Source organism: Salmo salar, chromosome ssa13 (genome assembly GCF_905237065.1).
Source record: "Salmo salar chromosome ssa13, Ssal_v3.1, whole genome shotgun sequence".
NCBI classification, from domain to species: Eukaryota; Metazoa; Chordata; class Actinopteri; order Salmoniformes; family Salmonidae; genus Salmo; species Salmo salar.
This window is the reverse complement of record NC_059454.1, coordinates 59,577,355-59,602,204: the sequence shown is the minus strand read 5'-3', so window position 1 is coordinate 59,602,204 and position 24,850 is coordinate 59,577,355. Positions and strand designations below refer to the sequence as shown.

At 46.7% G+C, this 24,850-nt stretch overlaps 1 protein-coding gene across 9 annotated transcripts in view; it reads right to left on the bottom strand.

Annotated features, from left to right (window-relative positions):
* LOC106567521 (rap guanine nucleotide exchange factor 6) overlaps positions 1–24,850 on the bottom strand; it is a 165,765-nt gene that overhangs the window by 4,657 nt on the left and 136,258 nt on the right. For 6 of the 9 annotated variants that reach the window (XM_014136858.2, XM_014136859.2, XM_014136860.2 and 3 more), the window contains 12 exons: positions 18,311–18,419; positions 17,780–18,063; positions 15,226–15,437; positions 13,704–13,827; positions 11,531–11,554; positions 10,580–10,800; positions 9,685–9,861; positions 8,921–9,082; positions 8,244–8,369; positions 4,945–5,167; positions 2,947–3,488; positions 101–427 (listed from right to left, as the gene is read on the bottom strand). In XM_014136858.2, coding sequence (XP_013992333.1) covers positions 101–427; positions 2,947–3,488; positions 4,945–5,167; positions 8,244–8,369; positions 8,921–9,082; positions 9,685–9,861; positions 10,580–10,800; positions 11,531–11,554; positions 13,704–13,827; positions 15,226–15,437; positions 17,780–18,063; positions 18,311–18,419 — 2,531 coding nt within the window. The remainder of the gene's footprint in view (positions 1–100; positions 428–2,946; positions 3,489–4,944; positions 5,168–8,243; positions 8,370–8,920; positions 9,083–9,684; positions 9,862–10,579; positions 10,801–11,530; positions 11,555–13,703; positions 13,828–15,225; positions 15,438–17,779; positions 18,064–18,310; positions 18,420–24,850) is intronic. The other 3 variants (XM_014136862.2, XM_014136865.2, XM_014136861.2) reach the window with 3 other exon arrangements.

Genomic DNA, 24,850 nt, shown 5'->3' with positions numbered 1-24,850 from the left:
ACAGTAAGGTAACTACAGCACTCCAGCAGCATCACATAGACCCCTGACCTATAGTCTAGTCTAGTACGACATGGCTGGCGCTATAGTCCTCCATGTTAACCTTGGCTGGGGCTGGTCTCTGTCGTTCTCCACGTACCATCCTCACTATCCCCTAGGCCCTGTAGGCAGACGCTGGCCGGCCGGGACTGGCCCTGGGATTCGTGGTGGAGGAGGTTCACCCCCAGTCTCCGGGCCTCCACCAGGCCTCCGGGGCTCTGTAGCAGCTTAGACCTCTGCAGGGCCACACTATAGTCAGGCGGCCGCAAGTGGGGCGGTCGCAGGGGAGCTCCATCCTGTCCATCGACCAGGGTGAGGCCCTGGTATCCCGGAGGGGTGGGGGGAGGCCCCCTGTACCTATCGTCCTTGGTGGGGGAGGTTACACAGTACACTGGCCGCCGGGAATGGGGGAGGAGACGGGAGGGGGGTGTGACGGTGGATGAATGGGGGAGGAGACGGGAGAGGGGTGTGACGGTGGATGAATGGGGGAGGAGACGGGAGAGGGGTGTGACGGTGGATAAATGGGGGAGGAGACGGGAGAGGGGTGACGGTGGATGAATGGGGGAGGAGACGGGAGAGGGGGTGACGGTGGATGAATGGGGGAGGAGACGGGAGAGGGGTGACGGTGGATGAATGGGGGAGGAGACGGGAGGGGGGGTGTGACGGTGGATAAATGGGGGAGGAGACGGGAGAGGGGTGACGGTGGATGAATGGGGGAGGAGACGGGAGAGGGGTGACGGTGGATGAATGGGGGAGGAGACGGGAGAGGGGTGACGGTGGATGAATGGGGGAGGAGACGGGAGAGGGGTGACGGTGGATGAATGGGGGAGGAGACGGGAGGGGGGTGTGACGGTGGATGAATGGGGGAGGAGACGGGAGAGGGGTGACGGTGGATGAATGGGGGAGGAGACGGGAGGGGGGTGTGACGGTGGATAAATGGGGGAGGAGACGGGAGAGGGGTGACGGTGGATGAATGGGGGAGGAAGGGAAAGAGGGAGAAAAGAAACAAAAATGGAGAAAATAAATCAATGAGATGTTTCACCAGCACCATGTAGCAACTAAACCACTCACATAAAGAGATACTCAGGCGTGGCGGGTGAGATAAATGGCAGCAGCAGATTTGGCCCGTACTGTACAGTACTGCACTTCTCTTTTTAATCATTCTGTCCATCCAGTCAGAGGACAATACATTGGTTTCGTCCCAAGTGGAGTCTGGTCAAACGTAGTACACTATCTAGGGAATAGGGTGCCATTTGGGACGCATCCATTATCTCGGTTCACTGCTCCATCACCAGAACACTGTGCTCCATTAACAGAACACTGTGCTCCATTAACAGAACACTGTCTCTGCTCCATTAACAGAACACTGTGCTCCATTAACAGAACACGGTCTGTGCTACATTAACAGAACACTGTGCTCCATTAACAGAACACTGTCTCTGCTCCATTAACAGAACACGGTCTGTGCTACATTAACAGAACACTGTGCTCCATTAACAGAACACTGTCTCTGCTCCATTAACAGAACACGGTCTGTGCTACATTAACAGAACACTGTCTCTGCTCCATTAACAGAACACTGTGCTCCATTAACAGAACACTGTGCTCCATTAACAGAAGATTACTGAAACAGGAAAAGCCTGATTGACAGGTTAGATAATGGACCAGCTGAAGAATTAAGTATGTGAGCGAGTAATAGTACATGCTTATGATGAAACTACAGCTGTGCAAATAGCAGAAGCACAAGCAGGGGACCCCACTGTACTGCACTTCCAACGACAGTCTCACACAGCATGAGTTTAAAAACACAAGCATTTGAGACTAGTGGCCAGGCACAGCAAGTGCATCAAAAACAACAGAATCTGCTTTTGTCATTCCTCCACACACACCACACCATTGCACGTCACAAGTGGGGTTCACAGTTACACTAACACAACAACACAGTAGCGCTGATGGGAGAGACACACAGAAGTGGGGTTCACAGTTACACTAACACAACAACACAGTAGCGCTGATGGGAGAGACACACAGAAGTGGGGTTCACAGTTACACTAACACAACAACACAGTAGCGCTGATGGGAGAGACACACAGAAGTGGGGTTCACAGTTACACTAACACAACAACACAGTAGCGCTGATGGGAGAGACACACAGAAGTGGGGTTCACAGTTACACTAACACAACAACACAGTAGCGCTGATGGGAGAGACACACAGAAGTGGGGTTCACAGTTACACTAACACAACAACACAGTAGCGCTGATGGGAGAGACACACAGAAGTGGGGTTCACAGTTACACTAACACAACAACACAGTAGCGCTGATGGGAGAGACACACAGAAGTGGGGTTCACAGTTACACTAACACAACAACACAGTAGCGCTGATGGGAGAGACACACAGAAGTGGGGTTCACAGTTACACTAACACAACAACACAGTAGCGCTGATGGGAGAGACACACAGAAGTGGGGTTCACAGTTACACTAACACAACAACACAGTAGCGCTGATGGGAGAGACACACAGAAGTGGGGTTCACAGTTACACTAACACAACAACACAGTAGCGCTGATGGGAGAGACACACAGAAGTGGGGTTCACAGTTACACTAACACAACAACACAGTAGCGCTGATGGGAGAGACACACAGAAGTGGGGTTCACAGTTACACTAACACAACAACACAGTAGCGCTGATGGGAGAGACACACAGAAGTGGGGTTCACAGTTACACTAACACAACAACACAGTAGCGCTGATGGGAGAGACACACAGAAGTGGGGTTCACAGTTACACTAACACAACAACACAGTAGCGCTGATGGGAGAGACACACAGAAGTGGGGTTCACAGTTACACTAACACAACAACACAGTAGCGCTGATGGGAGAGACACACAGAAGACCCTCACCTATGAGGCCTTTCTCTGTGCTTGAGGTGACCATTTTGTAGATGGGATCTGTGCTTTGGGGTGCGTCAGGGCCCTCCCCAGGGGCGGCGGAGACGCCTTCGGCAGTGCGGCGTTTGATGGTGCCGTAGTTCCCCTCGTAGGTGTCCGACAGCGAGGAGGATGAGGCCCAGCTCTGCCGTGATTGGTTTAGCTCGGAACTGTCTCTGGAGAGCCTCTTGGCATCCTCTCCTCCCCCGGACCCCGCCCCCGGTCCTCCCGCTACCCCAACCCAGGCCGGCCCAGCCTCAACCTCCACTATAGGCCCTGCTAGCTGGGTGTGGCGGAAGCCCCCAGGCACTAGGTGGTCCCAGGTGAGGGGTCGGCCCAGCAGGGGGACAGGCAAGCTCTGAAAGCTGTCATGGGAGTTGGAGGAGCAGGAGGTCCAGCTGCCCCGCCCGCTGTCGGCCACACTGTCCAGGGAGACGTGGTCGGGAGTCAGCTCCTCTGTGGAGGTGGAGGAGGTGAAGGTGGAACCCCGCATCACCTGGCCCCGCGCCAACAAACTGACCAGGAGGAGAGAGGAGGAAACACAATGAAACAGAGAAGAACGATGAACCCAACAGAGAAACAAGTAGCAATAACTGACCAGGAGAGGGAACACAATGAAACCGAAGGAAGCAGGACAATCAAAAAGTAAACAGGAGTTCCATTTCCTCTCACCTTGGAGGACAAAGCAACAAGGTGAACGACTCCTCCCTCCATCCCAATACCTCTCAGTCTCACAACACTGCAGAGCACAAAGTGTTTCTAGGATTTTATCACTGTACCCGCCATATAGTAAAGTTGTGCTCCCTCTCCTTTCTTTCATTAACCAGACAGCGTTTCATTCACTGAAATGTTTATTACGAAGCGTAAAAAATAAAATTGATTTAATGAACCGACTGACGCCGCAGCAGGTTCCCAGGTAATGAAATATTACACAAAAGCAGAGTGTGGTCAAGTAAATTATTTATTTATTTATTGTATTTATGTCAGGGATGCCTCATCGTGGAGGGACAGTAAAGGCGGTTGTTTACCTGTTGGAATTTTAAAAAGCTGTGCACATAAAATGAGCAACAGTTCATTTGGGTACGAGAGTAAACATGTGATGCTGAGTGGCCCCTTTAAGTGGCCCCTTTATGATTCCCTGTTCACAGTGTGAACGAGGACATAATTGGAACCCCTTATTAGAACTCCTTTGAGGAAGTATATTATGTGTGTGTGTGTGTGTGTGTGTGTGTGTGTGTGTGTGTGTGTGTGTGTGAGTGTGTGTGTAAGTGAATGAGTGAGTGTGTTGGTTCTTCTATCCCTGTGGGATAGATAGTAAAACAAGGAAAATTCTCCCTTGTGGGGACAAAGGCTATTTTAAGCTTAGGGGTTAGGTTCAGGGTTAGGTTACAATTAGGGTTAGTGTGAAGGAACATTTTATGTTTGTGCTTTAATAATAACGATTTTGACTGGGTTCATGCAAGTGACTGATTAAACGTGCCTGGGAGGAATCCTCACAATCAGTATCTGCAATTTGGCAGTACGGACAGAACATTGTTTTGAGAACGGAAAGGGATATCTCAGTTTCAAAGTCTCAGCTTGGAGAGGCGAAGCCTCGTGAGGTATTGGTCGGTCACACGCACAAACCAAACGTTAACAATTAATTAATTATGAATAATGAATAAGCTAAAATCAGGCAAATATAACTTGTCTGTGTAAGTAGTATATAAGAGATCTAACGGGACTGCCCCGGCAGAGCTCACTTCAGACTGGTACTTTATGCATTTAGGTTTGACTGTGACCTCTCCAGCTTGCTGTTAATAAAGAAGATTCACTTCAGGTGTCCCTGGTGGTATTTCCACAACAATTCTGGTGGTAATTTCCACGACATTAGGGTAAAGGGTTAGGAGTTAGGGTTAAGTTTAAGGTTAGGATTCTTTTATGGAAATACATTTTAGGTCCCCTGTGTGAGTCTAATACTATGTGTATTACCTGGTGCTGGGCTGGCTGCAGTCAGAGTCGGTGTGTGTGAGCTGCGTGGTGGTGCTTGGGGTCTCAGTGGTGTCCCTGATCTTGGTGCCTTGGCGCTCCTCTGCAGGGCCAGCAGGCATTGAGTCCACAGAGCAGTTACTGACGATGCTGGAGCGGGACGAGATCTCACTGTGGCTGGAGTCGGACAGGTTGTCGGATTTCACTGCAGGCATCAGGGCATAGCCTGGGAAGAGAGGACGAGATGATCAGCCTGGAGTTGCCTTCATCTACACACAGCATGTAACAAACTAAATGGGAGACACTGCTTTGTACTACAGGCTCACTACAAAGGCAGGCCAGCAGCATGTCCAACACTGATCCTGACTAGTTTAATGAAATTGTTTATTAAATCGTTCAAAAAATGAGAGAAATGTTTACAACATCTCAGTCATTGTAAATAAGAATTTGTTCTTAACTGACTTGCTTAGTTAAATAAAGGTAATATATATATATATATATATATATATATATATATATATATATATATATATATATATATATATATATATATATATATATATATAGTTGAAGTCGTAAGTTTACATACACTTAGGTTGGAGTCATTTAAACTTGTTTTTCAATCACTCCAAATATTTCTTGTTAACAAACTATAGTTTTGGCAAGTCGGTTAGGACATCTACTTTGTGCACGACAAGTCATTTTTCCAACAATTGTTTACGGACAGATTATTTCTCTTATAATTCACTGTATCACAATTCCAGTGGGTCAGAAGTTTACATACACTAAGTTGACTGTGCCTTTAACCAGCTTGGAAAATTCCAGAAAATTATGTCATGGCTTTAGAAGCTTACATCATTTGTGTCAATTGGAGGTGGACCTGTGGATGTATTTCAAGGCCTACCTTCTTTGCTTGACATCATAGGAAAATCAAAAGAAATCAGACAAGACCTAAGAAAAAAAATTGTAGACCTCCACAAGTCTGGTTCATACTTGGGAGCAATTTCCAAACGCCTGAAGGTACCACGTTCATCTGTACAAACAATATTACGCAAGTATAAGCACCATGGGACCACACAGTCGTCATACCGCTCAGGAAGGAGACGCGCTCTGTCTCCTAGAGATGAACGTACTTTGATGCGAAAAGTGCAAATCAATCCCAGAACAACAGCAAAGGACCTTGTGAAGATGGTGGAGGAAACGGGTACAAAAGTATCTATATCCGCAGTAAAACGAGTCCTATATCGTCATAACCTGAAAGGCCGCTCAGCAAGGAAGAAGCCACTGCTCCAAAACCGCCATAAAAAAGCCAGACTACGGTTTGCAACTGCACATGGGGACAAAGAACGTACTTTTTGGAGAAATGTCCTCTGGTCTGATGAAACAAAAATATAACTGTTTGGACATAATGACCATCGTTATGTTTGGAGGAAAAAGGGGGACGCTTGCAAGCCAAAGAACACCATCCCAAACGTGAAGCATGGTGGTGGCAGTATCATGGTGTGGGGGTGATTTGCTGCAGAAGGGACTGGTGCACTTCACAAAATAGATGGCATCATGAGGGAGGAAAATTATGTCGATATATTGAAGCAACATCTCAAGATCAGTCAGGAAGTTAAAGCTTGGTCGCAAGCTCGCAAATGGGTCTTCCAAATGGACAATAACCCCAAGCATACTTCCAAAGTTGTGGCAAAATGGCTTAAGGACAACAAAGTCAAGGTATTGGAGTGGCCATCACAAAGCCCTGACCTCAATCCCATAGAAAATGTGTGGGCAGAACTGAAAAAGTATGCGCGAGCAAGGAAGCCTACAAACCTGACTCAGTTACACCAGCTCTGTCAGGAGGAATGGGCCAAAATTCACCCAACTTATTGTGGGAAGCTTGTGGAAGGCTACCCAAAACGTTTGACCCAAGTCAAACAATTTAAAGGCAATGCTACCAAATACTAATTGAGTGTATGTAAACTTCTGACCCACTGGGAATGTGATGAAAGAAATAAAAGCTGAAATAAATCATTCTCTCTACTATTATTCCGACATTTCACATTCTTAAAATAAAGTGGTGATCCTAACTGACCTAAGACAGGGAATTTTTACTAAGATTAAATATCAGGAATTATGAAAAACTGAGTTTAAATGTATTTGGCTAAGGTATATGTAAACTTCCGACTTCAACTGTATATAAAAAAGAATCCAGTGTTTCTTTCATCTTCATCAAAAACTAAAAATAATCAACATTAAAACAATAGAAAAACAGGAGCTCCCTTATAATCACATTGCCGTTGACCTGTGAAGTCTCTTTAACACAACCTACTTACCCTAAACATTTTCTTATCTTGTGAATGTAATAAATACAGTCCAATATCTAAGAATCAGTTATTAAATATTGCAATAGTGAAATTTTGAATTATTAACAAATTATTAAAACGGAAGATCGTACTTCATATTAAATCTAGCTGCATTCTATGAATAATTATGCATAGGTTGTCACATTGTTGTAGATCAACTGAACCTTAACCAACATGCACCATACAGTACATGAACACGTTCACCATCTTTCAATGAACTGCTGAAAACTCATGACAAATCTTTAAGTACACATGGAATATTTCCTCAGTTCCCTTCACACAGAATGTACTTTCTCAGTCTATCTCGGTACTCTTAGCCAACTTGTGTTCCGTATTCTACACAGGGAGTATTGTAGTCTCAGTCTGTCTGTCAGATAGTTTTTCTCCTCTTGTGTCTGTCTCTGCAGAGCCATGCCAAGGCCCTGCTGGGGCTGGCTGACCTCCTGGCCTGACCTTTAGCCTGCTCAGCACGTCCCTGTCCTGGGCTACCCTCCTGGGCCTTAGAGGACTCTGTCTGCCCCTGATCCTCCACTGGTGGCCTAACCATCACCAACGCACCCAACTTCTCCTTAGACTGACTCCTCTCTCTCAGCATCCTGAATGGGGAAAGCTCCCTCAACCTCTTCCTCAATGGAGAATCTGGAGGTTTGGGCATGGGGGGGTTTACAGGCGCTGGCCCTTTCTGGGTCTCTGTCTGGGGAGTGGGCGTCCCTCGCCTGGTGGCCTTTGCGGACCCTGATCCTGGGTCTTCATGGGGCCCGGAGTGGAGTGGAGCCCTGAGAGGGCTCATCATCCCTGACCTGGGGCTGAACGCTGGACCTGCCTGGGGGCCTTGGGAGCTCCATCTCCCTAGCACTGACTGCTCTGTCTCCATCTCTCTGTCCCTGTCTTCCTCCCTGTCTCTGCTGTGCTGCCTGGTCATCTGCAGTAACCTCTTGTGGAGGAGAGCCCCACCTATGCCGTAGCTGCGGGTGCCCGCCGTGCCTGCCTTGGTGCTGGCCTCGCTGGTCAGAGAGGACGACGAGCCAGACATGTTCATCTGGCTGTTGGAGTTATGCTGGGGCTTGGCCATGCCACCCACTAGAGACAAACAGGAGAGACAGGGAGAATGATTGAGGAGCTTGATGGTAAAGATTACACTAAATTACAGTATGGATAGGTGAGATGAAGACGCTTGAGTATATGGGCAGTGTATGTATGTGTGTGTATTTTGGGTGTGAGGGATGTTGGTTTGGAGGTGCTGATACAGAGGGTGCGGACTGTGAGGTACAAACCTTGAGGTATGGGTACGAGATGGGTTATGTTTAGTTGTGAGATGAATGAATGGATTTGAGTAGATGCCGCTGTGAGAGGTAATGTGCAGCCAGGATGCAAGGTAATAATGTAAGCTGTAATGTAATGTGCAGTAGCCAGCAGGGTTTGGGTCAATTGTACTTAAATTGTTGTCAATTCAGCAAGTAAACCAAATTACAATGACAAATTGTCCTCATTGAAAAGCATTGAAGAGAATTGGAATCAGTGTACTTCCTGGATTGACAAGAATTGAAATGGAATTGACCCCAACCTTGGTAGCCAGGATGGTAATGCTTTAAGCAGAGGGTAATGTAATATGCAGTAACCAGGATGTAGACCTTTGCGCGGGGAGCCCTGTGGCGAGATGGTGGGGCTGGAGTGCAGGGAGGACACGATGGACACGTTGTCTTCAGCAGACCTCTTCCCACTCCAGGGACTGTCCTCTGATTGGCTGAGCTGGGAGCTGGGAGGCTTCTTTATCACAAGGGGAGAGCTGGAGTCTGGGAACGGGAGAGAGACAGAGATATACACTGTTAGAGAGTGAGACAGAATATTATCAATTTGGCCACGTCTCCCTTGAAAAAGAGGTCTTCTGGCCTCAATTGGACTTCCTGGATAAATAAAAGTAAAAAATAAAAATAAATAAAAAAAGATCACCCACAAGACATCACAATCTCATCTTTAACAATGACTCACTAATACGCAACATGTTTACATTGACAAAGAAATACTGTAGTCAAACTCGATTGTCCTGGAATTGTATACCATATCTTCTGATGCTATTTCTAGGGACCAATATATTGTCAGTATACTGTAACTAACAATTCATTTGGGGGAAAAATTTATGAAGGGATACTTACTCAGTTGTACAACTGAATGCATTCAACACAAATGTGTCTTCTGCAATTCGGTAAAATTCAGGTAACTTTTCCCAAATTCCCAGCTTTTCCTGAAATCCTGGTTGGAAGATTTCTGATTTCCTGCTTATTCCATCCTGATCCCAAGGATCTTCCAACCAGCATTTCTGGAAAACCTGGGAATTTTGTGAAAGGCACCAGGTATTTTGCAACACTAGAAGTGTGTAACAGTTCCAGTGACTCACTGTGTGCGGCGTGAATGTCCTTGGCGGTGCTCTTCTTCCGTTGCGGGTAGAGGGGTACCTGGATCTGTAGCACCTGGGACACGCGGTTCTGGGCCTTCCCCCCGGGCAGCGCCGAGCGCAGCGACACAGGAGATATGTCCGACTTGGTGGACCGTCGCTCGCTCAGGTTCTTGGACACTGCAGTCATGGAAACAGGAAATAATGAATCTTGCACCAGGCATTGCAAGATTATTATGTTCCCGACAGTAATAACAGAAACAGCAGCGCTATCAATGGCCTGACCAGGAGATGAGTTACTTCAGAGGGTTGGTGTGTAAATATAGAAAACACAGAGAGAGGAAAATAAAGAAGGTAGTCATAGACAGGAAATTGAAATGTATCTTACACATTTATAGGAAGATTAATGAAATGGGTATATTTGTATGAAAAACATTTATTTGTATGTACACTTGACTCATTTCTAAGCAACAAGGCATAACTCCCGCCTCTCTCAATAGGGCAATGCAGAAGGTTCTTCTCAACTGTGAAACATCTGAAGCCCACTAGGTGGCAGTGTCGGGCAAGTTAAACACCCAATAAGTGTCAAAACGCTCAAGTGAAAAACACAACTTCATTACAAGTGCATTGAGGAAATGTTGTCCCACAGCTCTCTCAACTGAAATTACTATTAAAGTGTGCCTTTTGTAGGAGAGTAAAATAACCTTCAGTTCTGTGAGAGAAGAGCTCTGCGGGAGGCTGGGAGCATCAGAGTCGAGAGTATACCCAACCCTGCACAGAGTGACGGCAAGGGGATGATATAGCCTAGTAACACCTGGTGTTTCTAAGTGATTCTAGGTGATTGTGTCATACGGGGTCGCATTTGGCCACCGACATTGTGATTACGGTGTAGACTCACATGTGCTGTAAACAGGCTCACACTGTAGAGACATAATCTGGTGTTTCTCCTCGTCCGTCTCCACCGCCAGGTTGGACAGGTACTGCTTGACCTTACGGGCCATCTGAGCGTCCTCGTACAGCTTCTTAGCGTTGAGCAGCGAGCTGCGACGCACGCGCTTCTTGTGGGCCCCGCCCTGCACGTCCAACATGTTGGAGTTGGTGCTGCCCTGACTCAGAGACCTGGAGAGAGGGAGGGACAGATGGAGGGAGGAGAAAGGGGTGTTGGAGGGAGGAGAGAAGTGGATGGAATGAGGAACGGAGGGAGGGAGCCAGGGTTGAGAGGAAGGCAGGGCATAATGGAAGGTGGGGTGAAGTGAAGAACGGAGGGAATAAGAGAGGAAGGGAGGGAGACGGGGTCAGTCCTCCAGGACTCCAGTGGAGGCACTTAATAGACATGCTGCAGGTTATGGTGTTTGTGCAGCCTCTCAGTATCAACCCTAGCACTACCTTGTTAAACAGTCACTGTGGCATACACTCTGGACATTCAGAGAGAACACTTTATGGGCAGGTCACTAAAACACCATTCTGCTGCTGACTGTATACAGAGCACTGGAGCACAGCAGGTTATAACAACCATGCAACAAGGCCGTCTCACGCTGATGCACCATGCTTAGACATGGGTCGATAAATAACAAAAATAACATTCTGTATGACGAAGACAGTCGAAAAGGGTTAGAAAATGAAATGAATGAAAAATCAGGGGAAAATGGCAGGATGCACAGACAACGCAAAACGGACTCAAGAGTCAATGGTGACCTTTGGGAAAGGATGGAGACAGGCGCACACTGTGAATGAAAGGGTTAGGGACTGAATGATACATGTAGGGGGCATGCGGTTTGGGAGGACACTGGCTACGTGGGGGGGGGGGTGCATGGTGACTGGATGACTGGACTATTACCAGGGGACTTACCCTAAACTCTTCCACCTCTTCTTCCTGCAAGCAAGACCCAATGACATTGAAGCAACGTGGCTTACAGAGACAGTACAGTCAAGGAAGGACAGGGGCACAGTGACCACAGGAGGAGATTGGGACAGAGCATGGGGACACACCGGGAACTCTCCACATTCCTTATATCAACTGTGTGTGTGTGGGACATTTCATGCCGAATGTGACTCTGTGAATCCACCTTGTGTTTTGACATTATGTCCAGTAGCAGTGAGAAGTGTGAGAGATGGGTGTGTGTATAATCTGTTTTAAGAATGGATGTACAGTGCATTCAGAAAGTATTCAGACCGCTTGACTTTTCCCACATTTTGTTACATTACAGCCTTATTCTAAAATGTAATAATACATTTTCCCCCCCCCATCAATCTACACACAATACCCCGTGATGACAAAACGATAATGGATTTTTATACATTTTTTCACATTTATGAAAAAAAAAAAAAAAACTTATTTACATTAAGTATTCAGACCCTTTGCTATGATACTCGAAATTGAGCTTAGGGCCATCCTGTTTCCATTGATCATCCTTGAGATGTTGCTACATCTTGATTGGAGTCCACCTGTGGTAAATTCAATTGATTGGACATGATTTGGAAAGGACTCACACCCGTCTATATAAAGGTGCCACAGTTGACAGTACATGTCAGAGCAAAAACCAAGCCATGAGGTCGAATGAATTGTCCGTAGAGCTCAGAGACAGGATTGTGTTGAGGCGCAGATTTGGGGAAGGGTACCAAAACATTTCTGCAGCATTTATGAGTAATCAGGGGAGAAGGGCCTTGGTCAGGGAGGTGACCAAGAACCCGATGGTCACTCTGACAGAGTTCCAGAGTTCCTCTGTGGAGATGGGAGAACCTTCCAGAAGGACAACCATCTCTGCAGCACTCCACCAATCAGGCCTTTATGTTAGTGGCCAGACGGAAGCCACCCCTCAGTAAAAGGCACATGACAGCCCGCTTGGAGTTTCCATAAAGACACCTAAAGGACAAAGACCATGAGAAACAAGATTCTCTGGTCTGATGAAACCAAGATTGAACTCTTTGGCCTGAATGCCAAGCGCCACGTCTGGAGGAAATCTGGCACCATCCCTACGGTGAAGCATGGTGGTGGCAGCATTATGCCTGAGGAGATGTTTTTCAGTGGCAGGGACTTGGAAACTAGTCAGGATCGAGGGAAAGATAAACAGAGCAATGTACGGAGAGATCCTTGATGAAAACCTGCTCCAGAGCACTCAGGTGCTCAGACTGGGGCGAAGGTTCACCTTCCAACAGGACAACGACCCTAAGCACACAGCCAAAACAAAGCAGGAGTGGCTTTGGGACAAGTTTCTGAATGTCCTTGAGTGGCCCAACCAGAGCCTGGACTTGAACCCGATCAAACAAGCTCTGGAGAGACCTGAAAATAGCTGTGCAGTGACACTCTCCATCCAACCTGACAGCGCTTGAGAGGATCTGCAGAGAAGAATGGGAGAAACTCCCCAAATACAGGTGTGCCAAGCTTGTAGCATCATTCCCAAGGAGACTCAAGGCTGTAATCGCTGCCAAAGGTGCTTTAACAAAGTACTGAGTAAAGGGTCTGAATACTTGTGTAAATGTGATATTTCCTGTTTGTTTTTTTCATACATTTGCAAACATATCTAAAAACCTGTTTATGCTTTGTCATTACGGGGTATTGGGTGTAGATTGATGAGGATTTTGTTTTGTTTTGAATCCATTTTAGAATAAGGATGTAACGTAACAAAATGTGGGTAAAAGTCAGGGGGTCTGAATGCTTTCCGAATGCACTGTATTGGGAGACACTGGTGCTGCTTGGTGTGGAGGGAGCCTGAAGGGGGCAGGCATGCACTGTCTGTGACAGGCTGGACTGTAGGACACACTGGGTAGTACAGAGGGCAGAGAGTAGGCAGATGACACCTCTAACCCCTGATACCTGATCAGCTATTATTTCATCCCCCTAATGTTTAAGGGTAGGATTGGGAGAGGGCCCGTACTCATAAAGCCTCTCAGGTTAGGAGTGCTGATCTAGGATCAGGTCCCCCAAGTCCATGTAACCTTATTCAATATGATCTAAAAAGGTTAAACTGATCCTAGATCTGTGTTTAAGGGCAGAAAATGTAGCCAGGGGAGCGAGCACCCACCTCTGTCGGAACATAAGAGCTGGGTCCATGTTGGCTGAGGTCATACGGACAACATGACGGATCTCCTTGGCGATCATCCTCAGCTTCTCAAAGTTCACCAGACCGTCTACTTTAGAGTCATTACCTGCGGGGAAAACAGTCAGGTGAGCTTTTCTTCATCTTCATTAAATGGGTTTTTGAAAAACAACAAAGCGGTCACCCCATCACTTGTTTTAGTAAATATCTGAGGGATGGGGCTGGAGATATGTAACACTCAAACACTAATGATTGGTTCCTTCCTTCAGCCTGTTTAATTGGGTTACATTTAAGAGCCGAGCGCTGGTGTTTGAACCAGAAGGGAGCGAGCGCCACTTAACGTGTAGCTGTTGATGTGTTCTCACAGCTTTTCGCATTAGACGGGAGTGATTGATTTAGTTCTCACATTATCATGCATCATCTACACTTCTGCTAACACCGTGTGATGACAATGGGTTCCCTGGCCTGTGCAACATCTCACTGTGAGGAGATAATGGCAAACGCACGCTAATGGGGGAAAATCATAAGAAACGTCATTAACGTCCTCCGTCTGTCATCCCAATCGCCAAACGATCCGTTTCCTGTTTTAGTACTACACCGTTTTTGGACTTTTTTTTGTGGTTGAAATTTTGCATAATACAGAAATCTCTGTGGTTGTTCTAACTTGGTCTCATACGGGATGCCGAAGCAGAAAGGGAAGCAGAAAGGGAAGCAGAAGTAAAACCTCTTGAGCAAGCTTGAGAGTGACCTCCGTTTCAGCTGAGCCAGGGGGAAGTGGAAAACCAAGGCCCATATGGAAACCGCCCGGAAACAACATGTCAATGACCCCAATATGGTATGAAAGCTTTTTCCATCTTCAAACAGCAAGTCTGTGCAATGCTAATGCAGCTAATGGACGGAAGATTAGTCCTTTGTCTAATGAGTGGCTGAGCTAGGCATGATTCACTGTATATATGCTAACACGGTACATGCCAATAGGAGTATACTGGTGGAAGGTGCAACAGTCTAGATGTAAAAACACTGGACTTTAACTAGCTAAGAACTCAACACGAAAAGTCAACATTATGAGGTTTCAGTCAAAACCATGACCTTGAATCACTGTGACAGTGATCGCTCTTGCAAAATATATCGTATAACATCTTAATCCGACAAGCGTGTATAAATAAAGGTTAAATAAACAGGTAACAGTTTATTTGGATAGTCCCGAGCAGATGGTTTATAGATGTTCAGTCGATGTCCAATAACTGTCGACAACATTTCTACTAACTATCTACTAACCCCTATCCTAACCCTAATCTTGACCTTATAACCCTAACCCTAACCCAACCCTTTTTCTAACCTTAGCAAGCAGTTGCTTATCAACAGATGGTTTGTTGATAGTATGACCATCTGTAGAGCATCTTTATGGGACTATCCAAGCAAAGAGTGACCAATAAGTTAATCCGATATTGTTTCCAATGGACAAGATGAATGGATTTTAGGCGGGCACTGAGAAAGGCATCCATACCTTCATGTAGGAAGGTGAGGTCCTTCTTGACGACGGGGAACAGGGGGATAATGGGCGGCTGCATGCTCTGGCTGCTCAGGACGTTGCGGTACTTGGCCATGTTCCTGGACGGGTCGAAGATGTCCTGCAGTTCGCGGAACAGTTTGTCGTACTTACTGGGCAGCTTCTCCCACGACGACCTGAGACGAGCTATTGGAGCCAGATTCAGACCACTGTAGGGCAGGAGACAAGGAGGAGAGGTCAGGAGTTAGGGTTCAGACCACTGTAGAGGAAGAGACAAGGAGGAGAGGTCAGCAGTTAGGGTTCAGACCACTGTAGAGGAAGAGACAAGGAGGAGAGGTCAGGGGTTAGGGTTCAGACCACTGTAGAGGAAGAGACAAGGAGGAGAGGTCAGCAGTTAGGGTTCGGACCACTGTAGAGGAAGAGACAAGGAGGAGAGGTCAGGGGTTAGGGTTCAGACCACTGCTATAGAGGAGAGATGGTAAGGTTGGTAAGCCTTGTCCAAGCTAGAATGGCCTATAGAGCAGCAAGCGCTCATCTCCTGTTTCTGTAGCGTGAGGCCGCTTGATGTACACCCTGGACAGGACGCTAGAGAGATTGGTTAGGGCTCAAAACTCTCCTTCAGTGGTTTTCTGCCCTGGTCTACTTTCCTTCATCCACACTCATCCAAATGAAGTGGACAAGTGAGAGGCAGCCCACTGTTAGACCTCATCCTCTTACCCTCTCAGTCTTTTCACATCAAGGCAGATGAGAGGAAGCAAGGAAAGGAAACGACACGAGAGTATTGAGACACCCAGAGGCTAGGAAAAGGTGAGTCCACTCTGAGCTGAACGGGAGAGGAGTAGGGAAGCGGGGCTAGCTGGCCAGATGACCACTACACTGCCCAGGCCAGCCCAGACACAACATGCACACAGTACAGAGACACACTTCAGGGAATACAGAAGTGAAAGCTGAAAGCAATGTGTACCACTTAGGGGATGATGCACATTATCACAATTGAGGAGTACTCTCTTTCTTGAATGTACACCCATTCACTCACTAGGGTTGGGCGGTATGCAGATTTTCATACCGTTCCTGTACCATACTGGTGTATAAAGCTGTATTGCATACATTTCTGCCGTACCTTACCTCATTGTTAACCTATAGATGTATAGGCTACTGGACCCGGGCTCAGGGACGGCCAACTCTGGAGAACCGTTCCATCTCTACTGAGATGGGTCGATCTGCTTTTTTTTTTTTTGCACCTTAAGTGTGGAATGATCTAGAATGCACTTTAAAATTGGAGGGAAAAAAGGGTCAATAAAAACCTAAATAGGGGCGCTATTTCTCTCCAAATACATATATTTTTTTTACGCACAAAACAACTTCAGGCAGCAGGGATCTTGATCCAGGGGGGCATTGATCGTCTCTGCTGAAACCATGAAGCTTGGTCTTGCAAGCTAGCAAACTAAATCCATAGCTTGAGTCCTGAGCTGGAGATCATTTATTTGGCACATCTGAGATAGTCAACTTACAGTTAGTTCTAAGCAGTGGTGTACCACTCCCCCTGCAGTTTGTTTTTATTATATAGAATTCTTTTCTACACTATTTTTCAGTAAATCATACCGTCTGTATTTCAGAATAACCTGGTATACATAGTATACTGCCCAAGCCATTTGCTCACAACAAAACATGCCATCCAAAAACGATGCATCTTCAGTGTTTGTTTTCCCATTTCCTCAATGAGGTCCTGTGGCTTTGTGACCTCAGAGCAGATTCATTTAGAGAGCTGCAAATTATGACTGGTGTTTCCTCTTTCCTCTCCTCCCTCCCCCCCAACCCCCTCCTCTCCCCCTCCCTCCCTCCCTCCCTCTCCTGACAGACCTGGCAGCGCTGCTCTAGAATTACCCTCATTGTTCTCTGCTCTGAAGTGGAGTCTCCAGCCAGCCAGCCAGCCAGCCAAGCCCATCAGCCAGCAGGGGTACTGACTGATCTGACTGCTCTAAAGAGGGCTTGAGTCAGAGGGCCTTGTTACACATTGGATGACACAGACAGTAGGGAACACACACGACACAGACACGCAGAGTCAGGCAAACACGCACGCGCTCCGGCAGCCAGGCCGTTCCATGGCTGAGTGAGGAGACCACAGCGAGCCTAACCAGACTCCCATTGTCAGAAAGCTCTCAGAGGACATCCTCTGCCTCACACACACACACACACACACACACACACACACACACACACACACACACACACACACACACACACACACACACACACACACACACAGTTCCCTGAAGATTCATGTCAAATTAATAGCACAACGGACAACAGAAGCTCAATGTAACCCAACCATAGAAGGCAGAGTTAACAACATAACAAAGCAGACATGTAATAACTGTTTTGGGACTCAATTTTGACAGGCAATAAGTCGTAGGGACAGATATAGGATTGCGGGGCACGCTGACGCAACAAACTGCTTAGAATGGGAACAGATAGAGGACAGAACAGGGAGTGTTGCCTTGGGAGGGAGGGAGGGACTGGTCTCCTGGTCTCCAGCCCCCAACTAACTCACCTGATGATGGCGAACATGGAGTTGAAGTTCTTGCACTCTCTACAGTTCAGAGCGATCTTGATGAAGTGTTTGATGGTCTTCATCCTTTTCATGGCATTGGGCTCCCTCAGGATCTCCGTGGCGACCCAGAAGGTCTCCTGGTTGATGACCTCCTCAAACTGCTTGAGGCGTGTCTGTTGGACTCCCCCCGAGGAGTCCAACAGCTTGAAGAGGTCGTCCACGTACTCGGTGGACTCGATGTTACGGAACAGCTCAAAGTCCCTCATGGAGAGCTGGGCGGCCACCTGAAGAACAACACGGCGACTTTATTAACGCATACGAGACGGGGAACGTGTCTGCTGCTGTACAGTCTTCAAACCCTGTGTTAAACACACAGAAATACACAAACACACACACGCACGACACACACACACACACACACACACACACACACACACACACACACACACACACACACACACACACACACACACACACACACACACACACACACACACACACACACACACACACACACACACACACACACACCTCCACGGTGCTGAGCTGGAGCAGGGTGATGTGACTCTCCTTCAGCAGCTCCTGGGCGTCATCGTCTGAACACAACGTCTCCGTATCCATGTTGTTCTTCAGGTAGTACCTGGAGACAGGGAGGGACACACACACACACACACACACACACACACACACACACACACACACACACACACACACGGTAATAATAAAGGTTTATACCGGGAAAACGACGTGTTGATTACAAAGCAGACATAACATCAAGACCACGTCTAGAAATGATACGGGATCTTTATTTATTTAGTTTAGTTATTATGAGCCCTGAATGATGATTGGCTGAAAGCCGTGGGATATCACGGAAATGACAGAAAATGACTAACTACGTCGGTAACCAGTTTATAATGGCAATAAGGCACCTCGGGGGTTCGTGGTATATGGCCAATATACCACGGCTAAGGGCTGTTTGTAGGGACGATGCAACGCAGAGTGGTATGTTGGTCAAACACCACAAACCCCAGAGGTATCTTATTGCTTAATTATAAAATGCATCATTATCATTAGAAATATATAACCACATGAATAAAGATGCCACCGTTATTTTCTGTATTTTCTGTATGCTATGTCACCTCCCTGGTCGACACCACCAGGGCAGCAGCAAACAGCAGCAGTATTAAGATGTGTTGGGGGGGGGGGGGAGGCACTGACAGTGGTGATCCATTACAGCCATACATTTTCCCATGGGTGGGTGAGAGAGAGAGAGAGAGAGAGAGACACATTTCTCCCCGATGCTCTTTTCTGGGAGAGCGTCCAAGAGCAGCACATTGGACTAGCGCTTCTTAATGGAGCCAAAATGTGTCTACAGCTAAACCTAGAATGCAACGCAGCGGCCAGCAATACATTTACAGTGTGCCACTTTTCAGGGGCAACGTCCGGGCGCCCGTTATCGTACTTGATGTGTACTTAAAATGCCCTGGCCGAACCTGCCAACTCAAGGCATCAGGGATGGGGATCTGAATAAGTAATGATTACAGTAGAAGGGACTAGGTCTCTGCTGCTTGGCCCCCTGGAAGGAGGCCTGCTGCTGCTTCTAGCCGTCTGTGGCTGATTGGAGGGCCACCGGGGCTGATGCTGGGCCAGGGGCTGATGCTGGAGCTGGTTGGGGAGACTCCCCTGGCTAGATGAGTGTATGGGCTTGACCGGAGTGAGGACTGGAGGGTTTCTGCTGGCTAAGCTTGTGTGTCACCCACCAAGTCAGATCGAGGGTCAGTTACTCAATGCATAGAGAAGTCCCAACAGGCACAGCTCCATTTTCATGGATAAGGGAGGCAACAAAGAGAGGGATGTTGGATAGAGGGACATGTATAATACAACACACAACAGGTGTTGAATGTAACACGGTGGGCTCCCGAGTGGCGCAGCGGTCTAAGGCACTGCGTCTCAGTGCTAGAGGCGTCACTATAGACCCTGGTTCGATCCCGGGCTGTAACACGACTGGCCGTGATCGGACGTCCCATAGGGCGGCGCACAATTGGCCCAGAGTCGTCCGGGTTAGGGGAGTGTTTGGCCGGGGTAGGCCGTCATTGTAAAATAAGAATTAGTTAAAGGTTAAATATATATATATATATTTTACATTCACCTTAGCCAAATACATTTAAACTCAGTTTTTCACAATTCCTGACATTTAATTCTAGTAAAAATTCCCTGTCTTAAGTCAGTTAGGATCACCACTTTATTTTAAGAATGTGAAATGTCAGAATAATAGTAGAAAGAATGATTTATTTCAGCTTTTATTTCTTTCGTCATATTCCCAGTGGGTCCAGAAGTTTACATACACTCAATTAGTATTTTGGTAGCATTGCCCTTTAAATTGTTTAACTTGGGTCAAACATTTTGGGTAGTCTTCCAAAAGCTTCCCACAATAAGTTGGGTGAATTTTGGCCCATTCTTTCTGACAGAGCTGGTGTAACTGAGTCAGGTTTGTAGGCCTCCTTGCTTGCACATGCGTTTTCAGTTCTGCCCACACATTTTCTATAGGATGGAGGTCAGGGCTTTGTGATGGCCCCTCCAATAACTTGACTTTGTTGTCCTTTTTTGCCACAACTTTGGAAGTATGCTTTGGGTCATTGTCCTTTTGGAAGACCCATTTGCGACCAAGCTTTAACTTCCTCTCTGATGTCTTGAGATGTTGCTTCAATATATCCACGTAATTTTCCTCCCTGATGATGCCATCTATTTTGTGAAGTGCACCAGTCCCTCCTGCAGCAAAGCACCCCCACAACATGATGCTGCCACCCCTGTGCTTCACGGTTGGGATGGTGTTCTCCGGCTTGCAAGCCTCCCCCTTTCTCCTCCAAACATAACGATGGTCATTATGGACAAATAGTTATATTTTTGCTTCATCACACCAGAGGACATTTCTCCAAAAAGTACGTTCTTTGTCCCCATGTGCAGTTGCTAACCGTAGTCTGGCTTTTTATGGCGGTTTTGGAGCAGTGGTTTCTTCCTTGCTGAGCGGCCTTTCAGGTTATGTTGATATAGGACTCGTTTTACTGCGAATATAGATACTTTTGTACCTATTTCCTCCACCATCTTCACAAGGTCCTTTGCTGCTGTTATGGGATTGATTTGCACTTTCACACCAAAATACGTTCATCTCTAGGAGACAGAATGCGTCTCCTTCCTGAGCGGTATGACGGCTGCGTGGTCCCATGGTGTTTATACTTGCGTACTATTGTTTGTGCAGATGAACGTGGTACCTTCAGGCGTTTGGAAATTGCTCCCAAGGATGAACCAGACTTGTGGAGGCCTACAATTTCCATTCTGAGGTATTGGCTGATTTCTTTTGATTTTCCCATGATGTCAAGCAAAGAGGCACTGAGTTTGAAGGTAGGCCTTGAAATACATCCAAAGGTACATCACCAATTGACTCAAATTATGTAAATTTGCCTATCAGAAGCTTCTAAAGAATTTAGAATTTCTAAGCAAACGGCTGGAGGTAGGGCTTTCTCCTATAGAGCTCCATTTTTATGGAATGGTCTGCCTACCAATGTGAGAGACGCAGACTCAGTCTCAACCTTTAAGTCTTTACTGAAGACTTATCTCTTCAGTAGGTCCTATGATTAAGTATAGTCTGGCCCAGGAGTGTGAAGGTGAACGGAAAGGCTGGAGCAACGAACCGCCCTTGCTGTCTCTGCCTTGCCAAATCCCCTCTTTCCACTGGGATTCTCTGCCTCTAACCCTTTTACAGGGGCTGAGTCACTGGCCTACTGGTGTTCTTCCATGCCGTCCATGGGAGGGGTGCGTCACTTGAGTGGGTTGAGTCACTGACCTGGTCTTCCTGTCTGGGTTGGCGCCCCCCTTGGGTTGTGCCATGGCGGAGATCGTTGTGGGCTATACTCGGCCTTGTCTTAGGACGGTAAGTTGGTGGTTGGAGACATCCCTCTAGTGGTGTGGGGGCTGTGCTTTGGCAAAGTGGGTGGGGTTATATCCTGCCTGTTTGGCCCTGTCCGGGGTATCATCGGATGGGGCCACAGTGTCTTCTGATCCCTCCTGTCTCAGCCTCCAGTATTTATGCTGCAGTAGTTTATGTGTCGGGGGGCTAGGGTCAGTCTGTTACATCTGGAGTATTTCTCTTGTCTTATCCGGTGTCCTGTGTGTATTTAAATATGCTCTCTCTAATTCTCTCTTTCTCTCTTTCTGTCTTTCTCTCGGAGGACCTGAGCCCTAGGACCATGCCTCAGGACTACCTGGTATGATGACTCCTTGCTGTCCCCAGTCCACCTGGCCGTGCTGCTGCTCCAGTTTCAACTGTTCTGCCTGCGGCTATGGAACCCTGACCTGTTCACCGGACGTGCTTGTTGCACCCTCGACAACTACTATGATTATTATTATTTGACCATGCTGGTCATTTATGAACATTTTAACATTTTGACCATGTTCTGTTATATTATTCACCCTGCACAGCCAGAAGAGGACTGGCCACCCCTCATAGCCTGGTTCCTCTCTAGGTTTCTTCCTAGGTTTTTGGCCTTTCTAGGGAGTTTTTCCTAGGGAGTTTTTCCTAGCCACCGTGCTTCTTTCACATGCTTTGCTTGCTGTTTGGGGTTTTAGGCTGGGTTTCTGTACAGCACTTTGAGAATATCAGCTGATGTACGAAGGGCTATATAAAAATAAATTTGATTTGAAATTTGATTCTAAAGCCATGACATAATTTTCTGGAATTTTCCAAGCTGTTTAACCTGTTGGGGATAGGGGGCAGTATTTGCACGGCTGGATAAAAAACATACCCGATTTAATCTGGTTACTACTCCTGCCCAGTAACTAGAATATGCATATAATTGTTTGATTTGGATAGAAAACACCCTAAAGTTTCAAAAACTGTTGTCTGTGAGTATAACAGAACTCATTTGGCAGGCCAAAACCTGAGAAGATTCCAAACAGGAAGCGCCCTCTCTGACCATTTCTTGGCCTTCTTGATCATCTCTATCCAAAACAGGGGATCTCTGGCATAACGTGACATTTTCAAACGCTCCCATAGGCTCTCAGAAGGCGCCAGAACGTTGAATGATGACTTTGCAGGCCATGGCTGAAAAACAGTAGCGCATTTGGTAAGTGGTCGATCTGAGAACAATGAGACTGGGGCGCTCGTGCACGAGACTCCACCATGTTTACATTTTCAGTCTTTGAACGAAAACAGGGTTTCCCGGTCGGAATATTATCTTTTTTTTACGAGAAAAATCGCATAAAAATTGATTTTAAACAGCGTTTGACATGCTTCGAAGTACGGTAATGGAATATTTATAATTTTTTTGTCACGAAACGCGCCGGGCGCGTCACCCTTCTTTACCCTTCGGATAGTGTCTTGAACGCACAAACAAAACGCCGCTATTTGGATATAACTATGGATTATTTGGAACCAAACCAACATTTGTTATTGAAGAAGAAGTCCTGGGAGTGCATTCTGACGAAGAACAGCGAAGGTAATCCAATTTTTCTTATAGTAAATCTGAGTTTGGTGAGTACCAAACTTGGTGGGTGTCAAAATAGCTAGCCGTGATGGCCGGGCTATCTACTCAGAATATTGCAAAATGTGCTTTCACCGAAAAGCTATTTTAAAATCGGACATAGCGATTGCATAAAGGAGTTCTGTATCTATAATTCTTAAAATAATTGTTATGTTTTTTGTGAACGTTTATCGTGAGTAATTTAGTAAATTCACCGGAAGTGTTTGGTGGGAATGCTAGTCACATGCTAGTCACATGCTAATGTAAAAAGCTGGTTTTTGATATAAATATGAACTTGATTGAACAAAACATGCATGTATTGTATAACATAATGTCCTAGGAGTGTCATCTGATGAAGATCATTAAAGGTTAGTGCTACATTTAGCTGTGGTTTTGGTTTTTGTGACATTATATGCTAGCTTGAAAAATGGGTGTCTGATTATTTCTGGCTGGGTACTCTGCTGACATAATCTAATGTTTTGCTTTCGTTGTAAAGCCTTTTTGAAATCGGACAGTGTGGTTAGATTAACGAGAGTCTTGTCTTTAAAATTCTGTAAAATAGTCATATGTTTGAGAAATTGAAGTAATAGCATTTCTAAGGTATTTGAATATCGCGCCACGGGATTCCACTGGCTGTTGAGTCTAGCCCATAGAGGTTAAAGGCAGAGTCAACTTAGTGTATGTAAACTTCTGACCCACTGGAATTGTGATACAGTGAATTATAAGTGAAATAATCTATCTGTAAACAATTGTTGGAAAAAATGACTTGTGTCATGCACAAAGTAGATGTCCTAACCGATTTGCCAAAACTATAGTTTGTTAACAAGAAATGTGTGGAGTGGTTGAAAAACGAGTTTTAATGACTCCAACCTAAGTGTATGCAAACTCTGACTTCAACTGTATATGTATATTGTTTTTTTATATACTGTTGTCTACACAGGCTAGCTATACGCTTACTAGACAAGAATGTCTTTCCGCTTCCATTGTCTAACCTAGGCTGCTCTATTTTGGACGCTGCACAGCGCCAAGGGGCTGTCTATTACCCATAAGGCACCAGGGCTCTGTGTGCTGCCGCTGGTTGTGTATGTATGAATAATTCCAGGCGTGCAGTCAGTCTGCAGAGAGAGGCACACACACAGTGACAGAGGATCAAATATTCATGTTAAGCTAGTTGGGATGAGTCTGATGTGGGACGAGAGGAGCAGGGGAAGAGACGGAGAGCGGCGGCAGAGAGGGAGAGAGGCGGCAGAGAGGGAGAGAGGCGGCAGAGAGGGAGAGAGGCGGCAGAGAGGGAGAGAGGCGGCAGAGAGGGAGAGCGGCGGCAGAGAGGGAGAGCGGCGGCAGAGAGGGAGAGCGGCGGCAGAGAGGGAGAGCGGCGGCAGAGAGGGAGAGCGGCGGCAGAGAGGGAGAGCGGCGGCAGAGAGGCGACAGAGAGGGAGAGCGGTGGCAGAGAGGCGACAGAGAGGGAGAGCGGTGGCAGAAAGGTAGAGCGGCGGCAGAGAGGGAGAGCGGCGGCAGAGAGGGAGAGCAGAGACAAAGAGGGCAGACGTTTTAA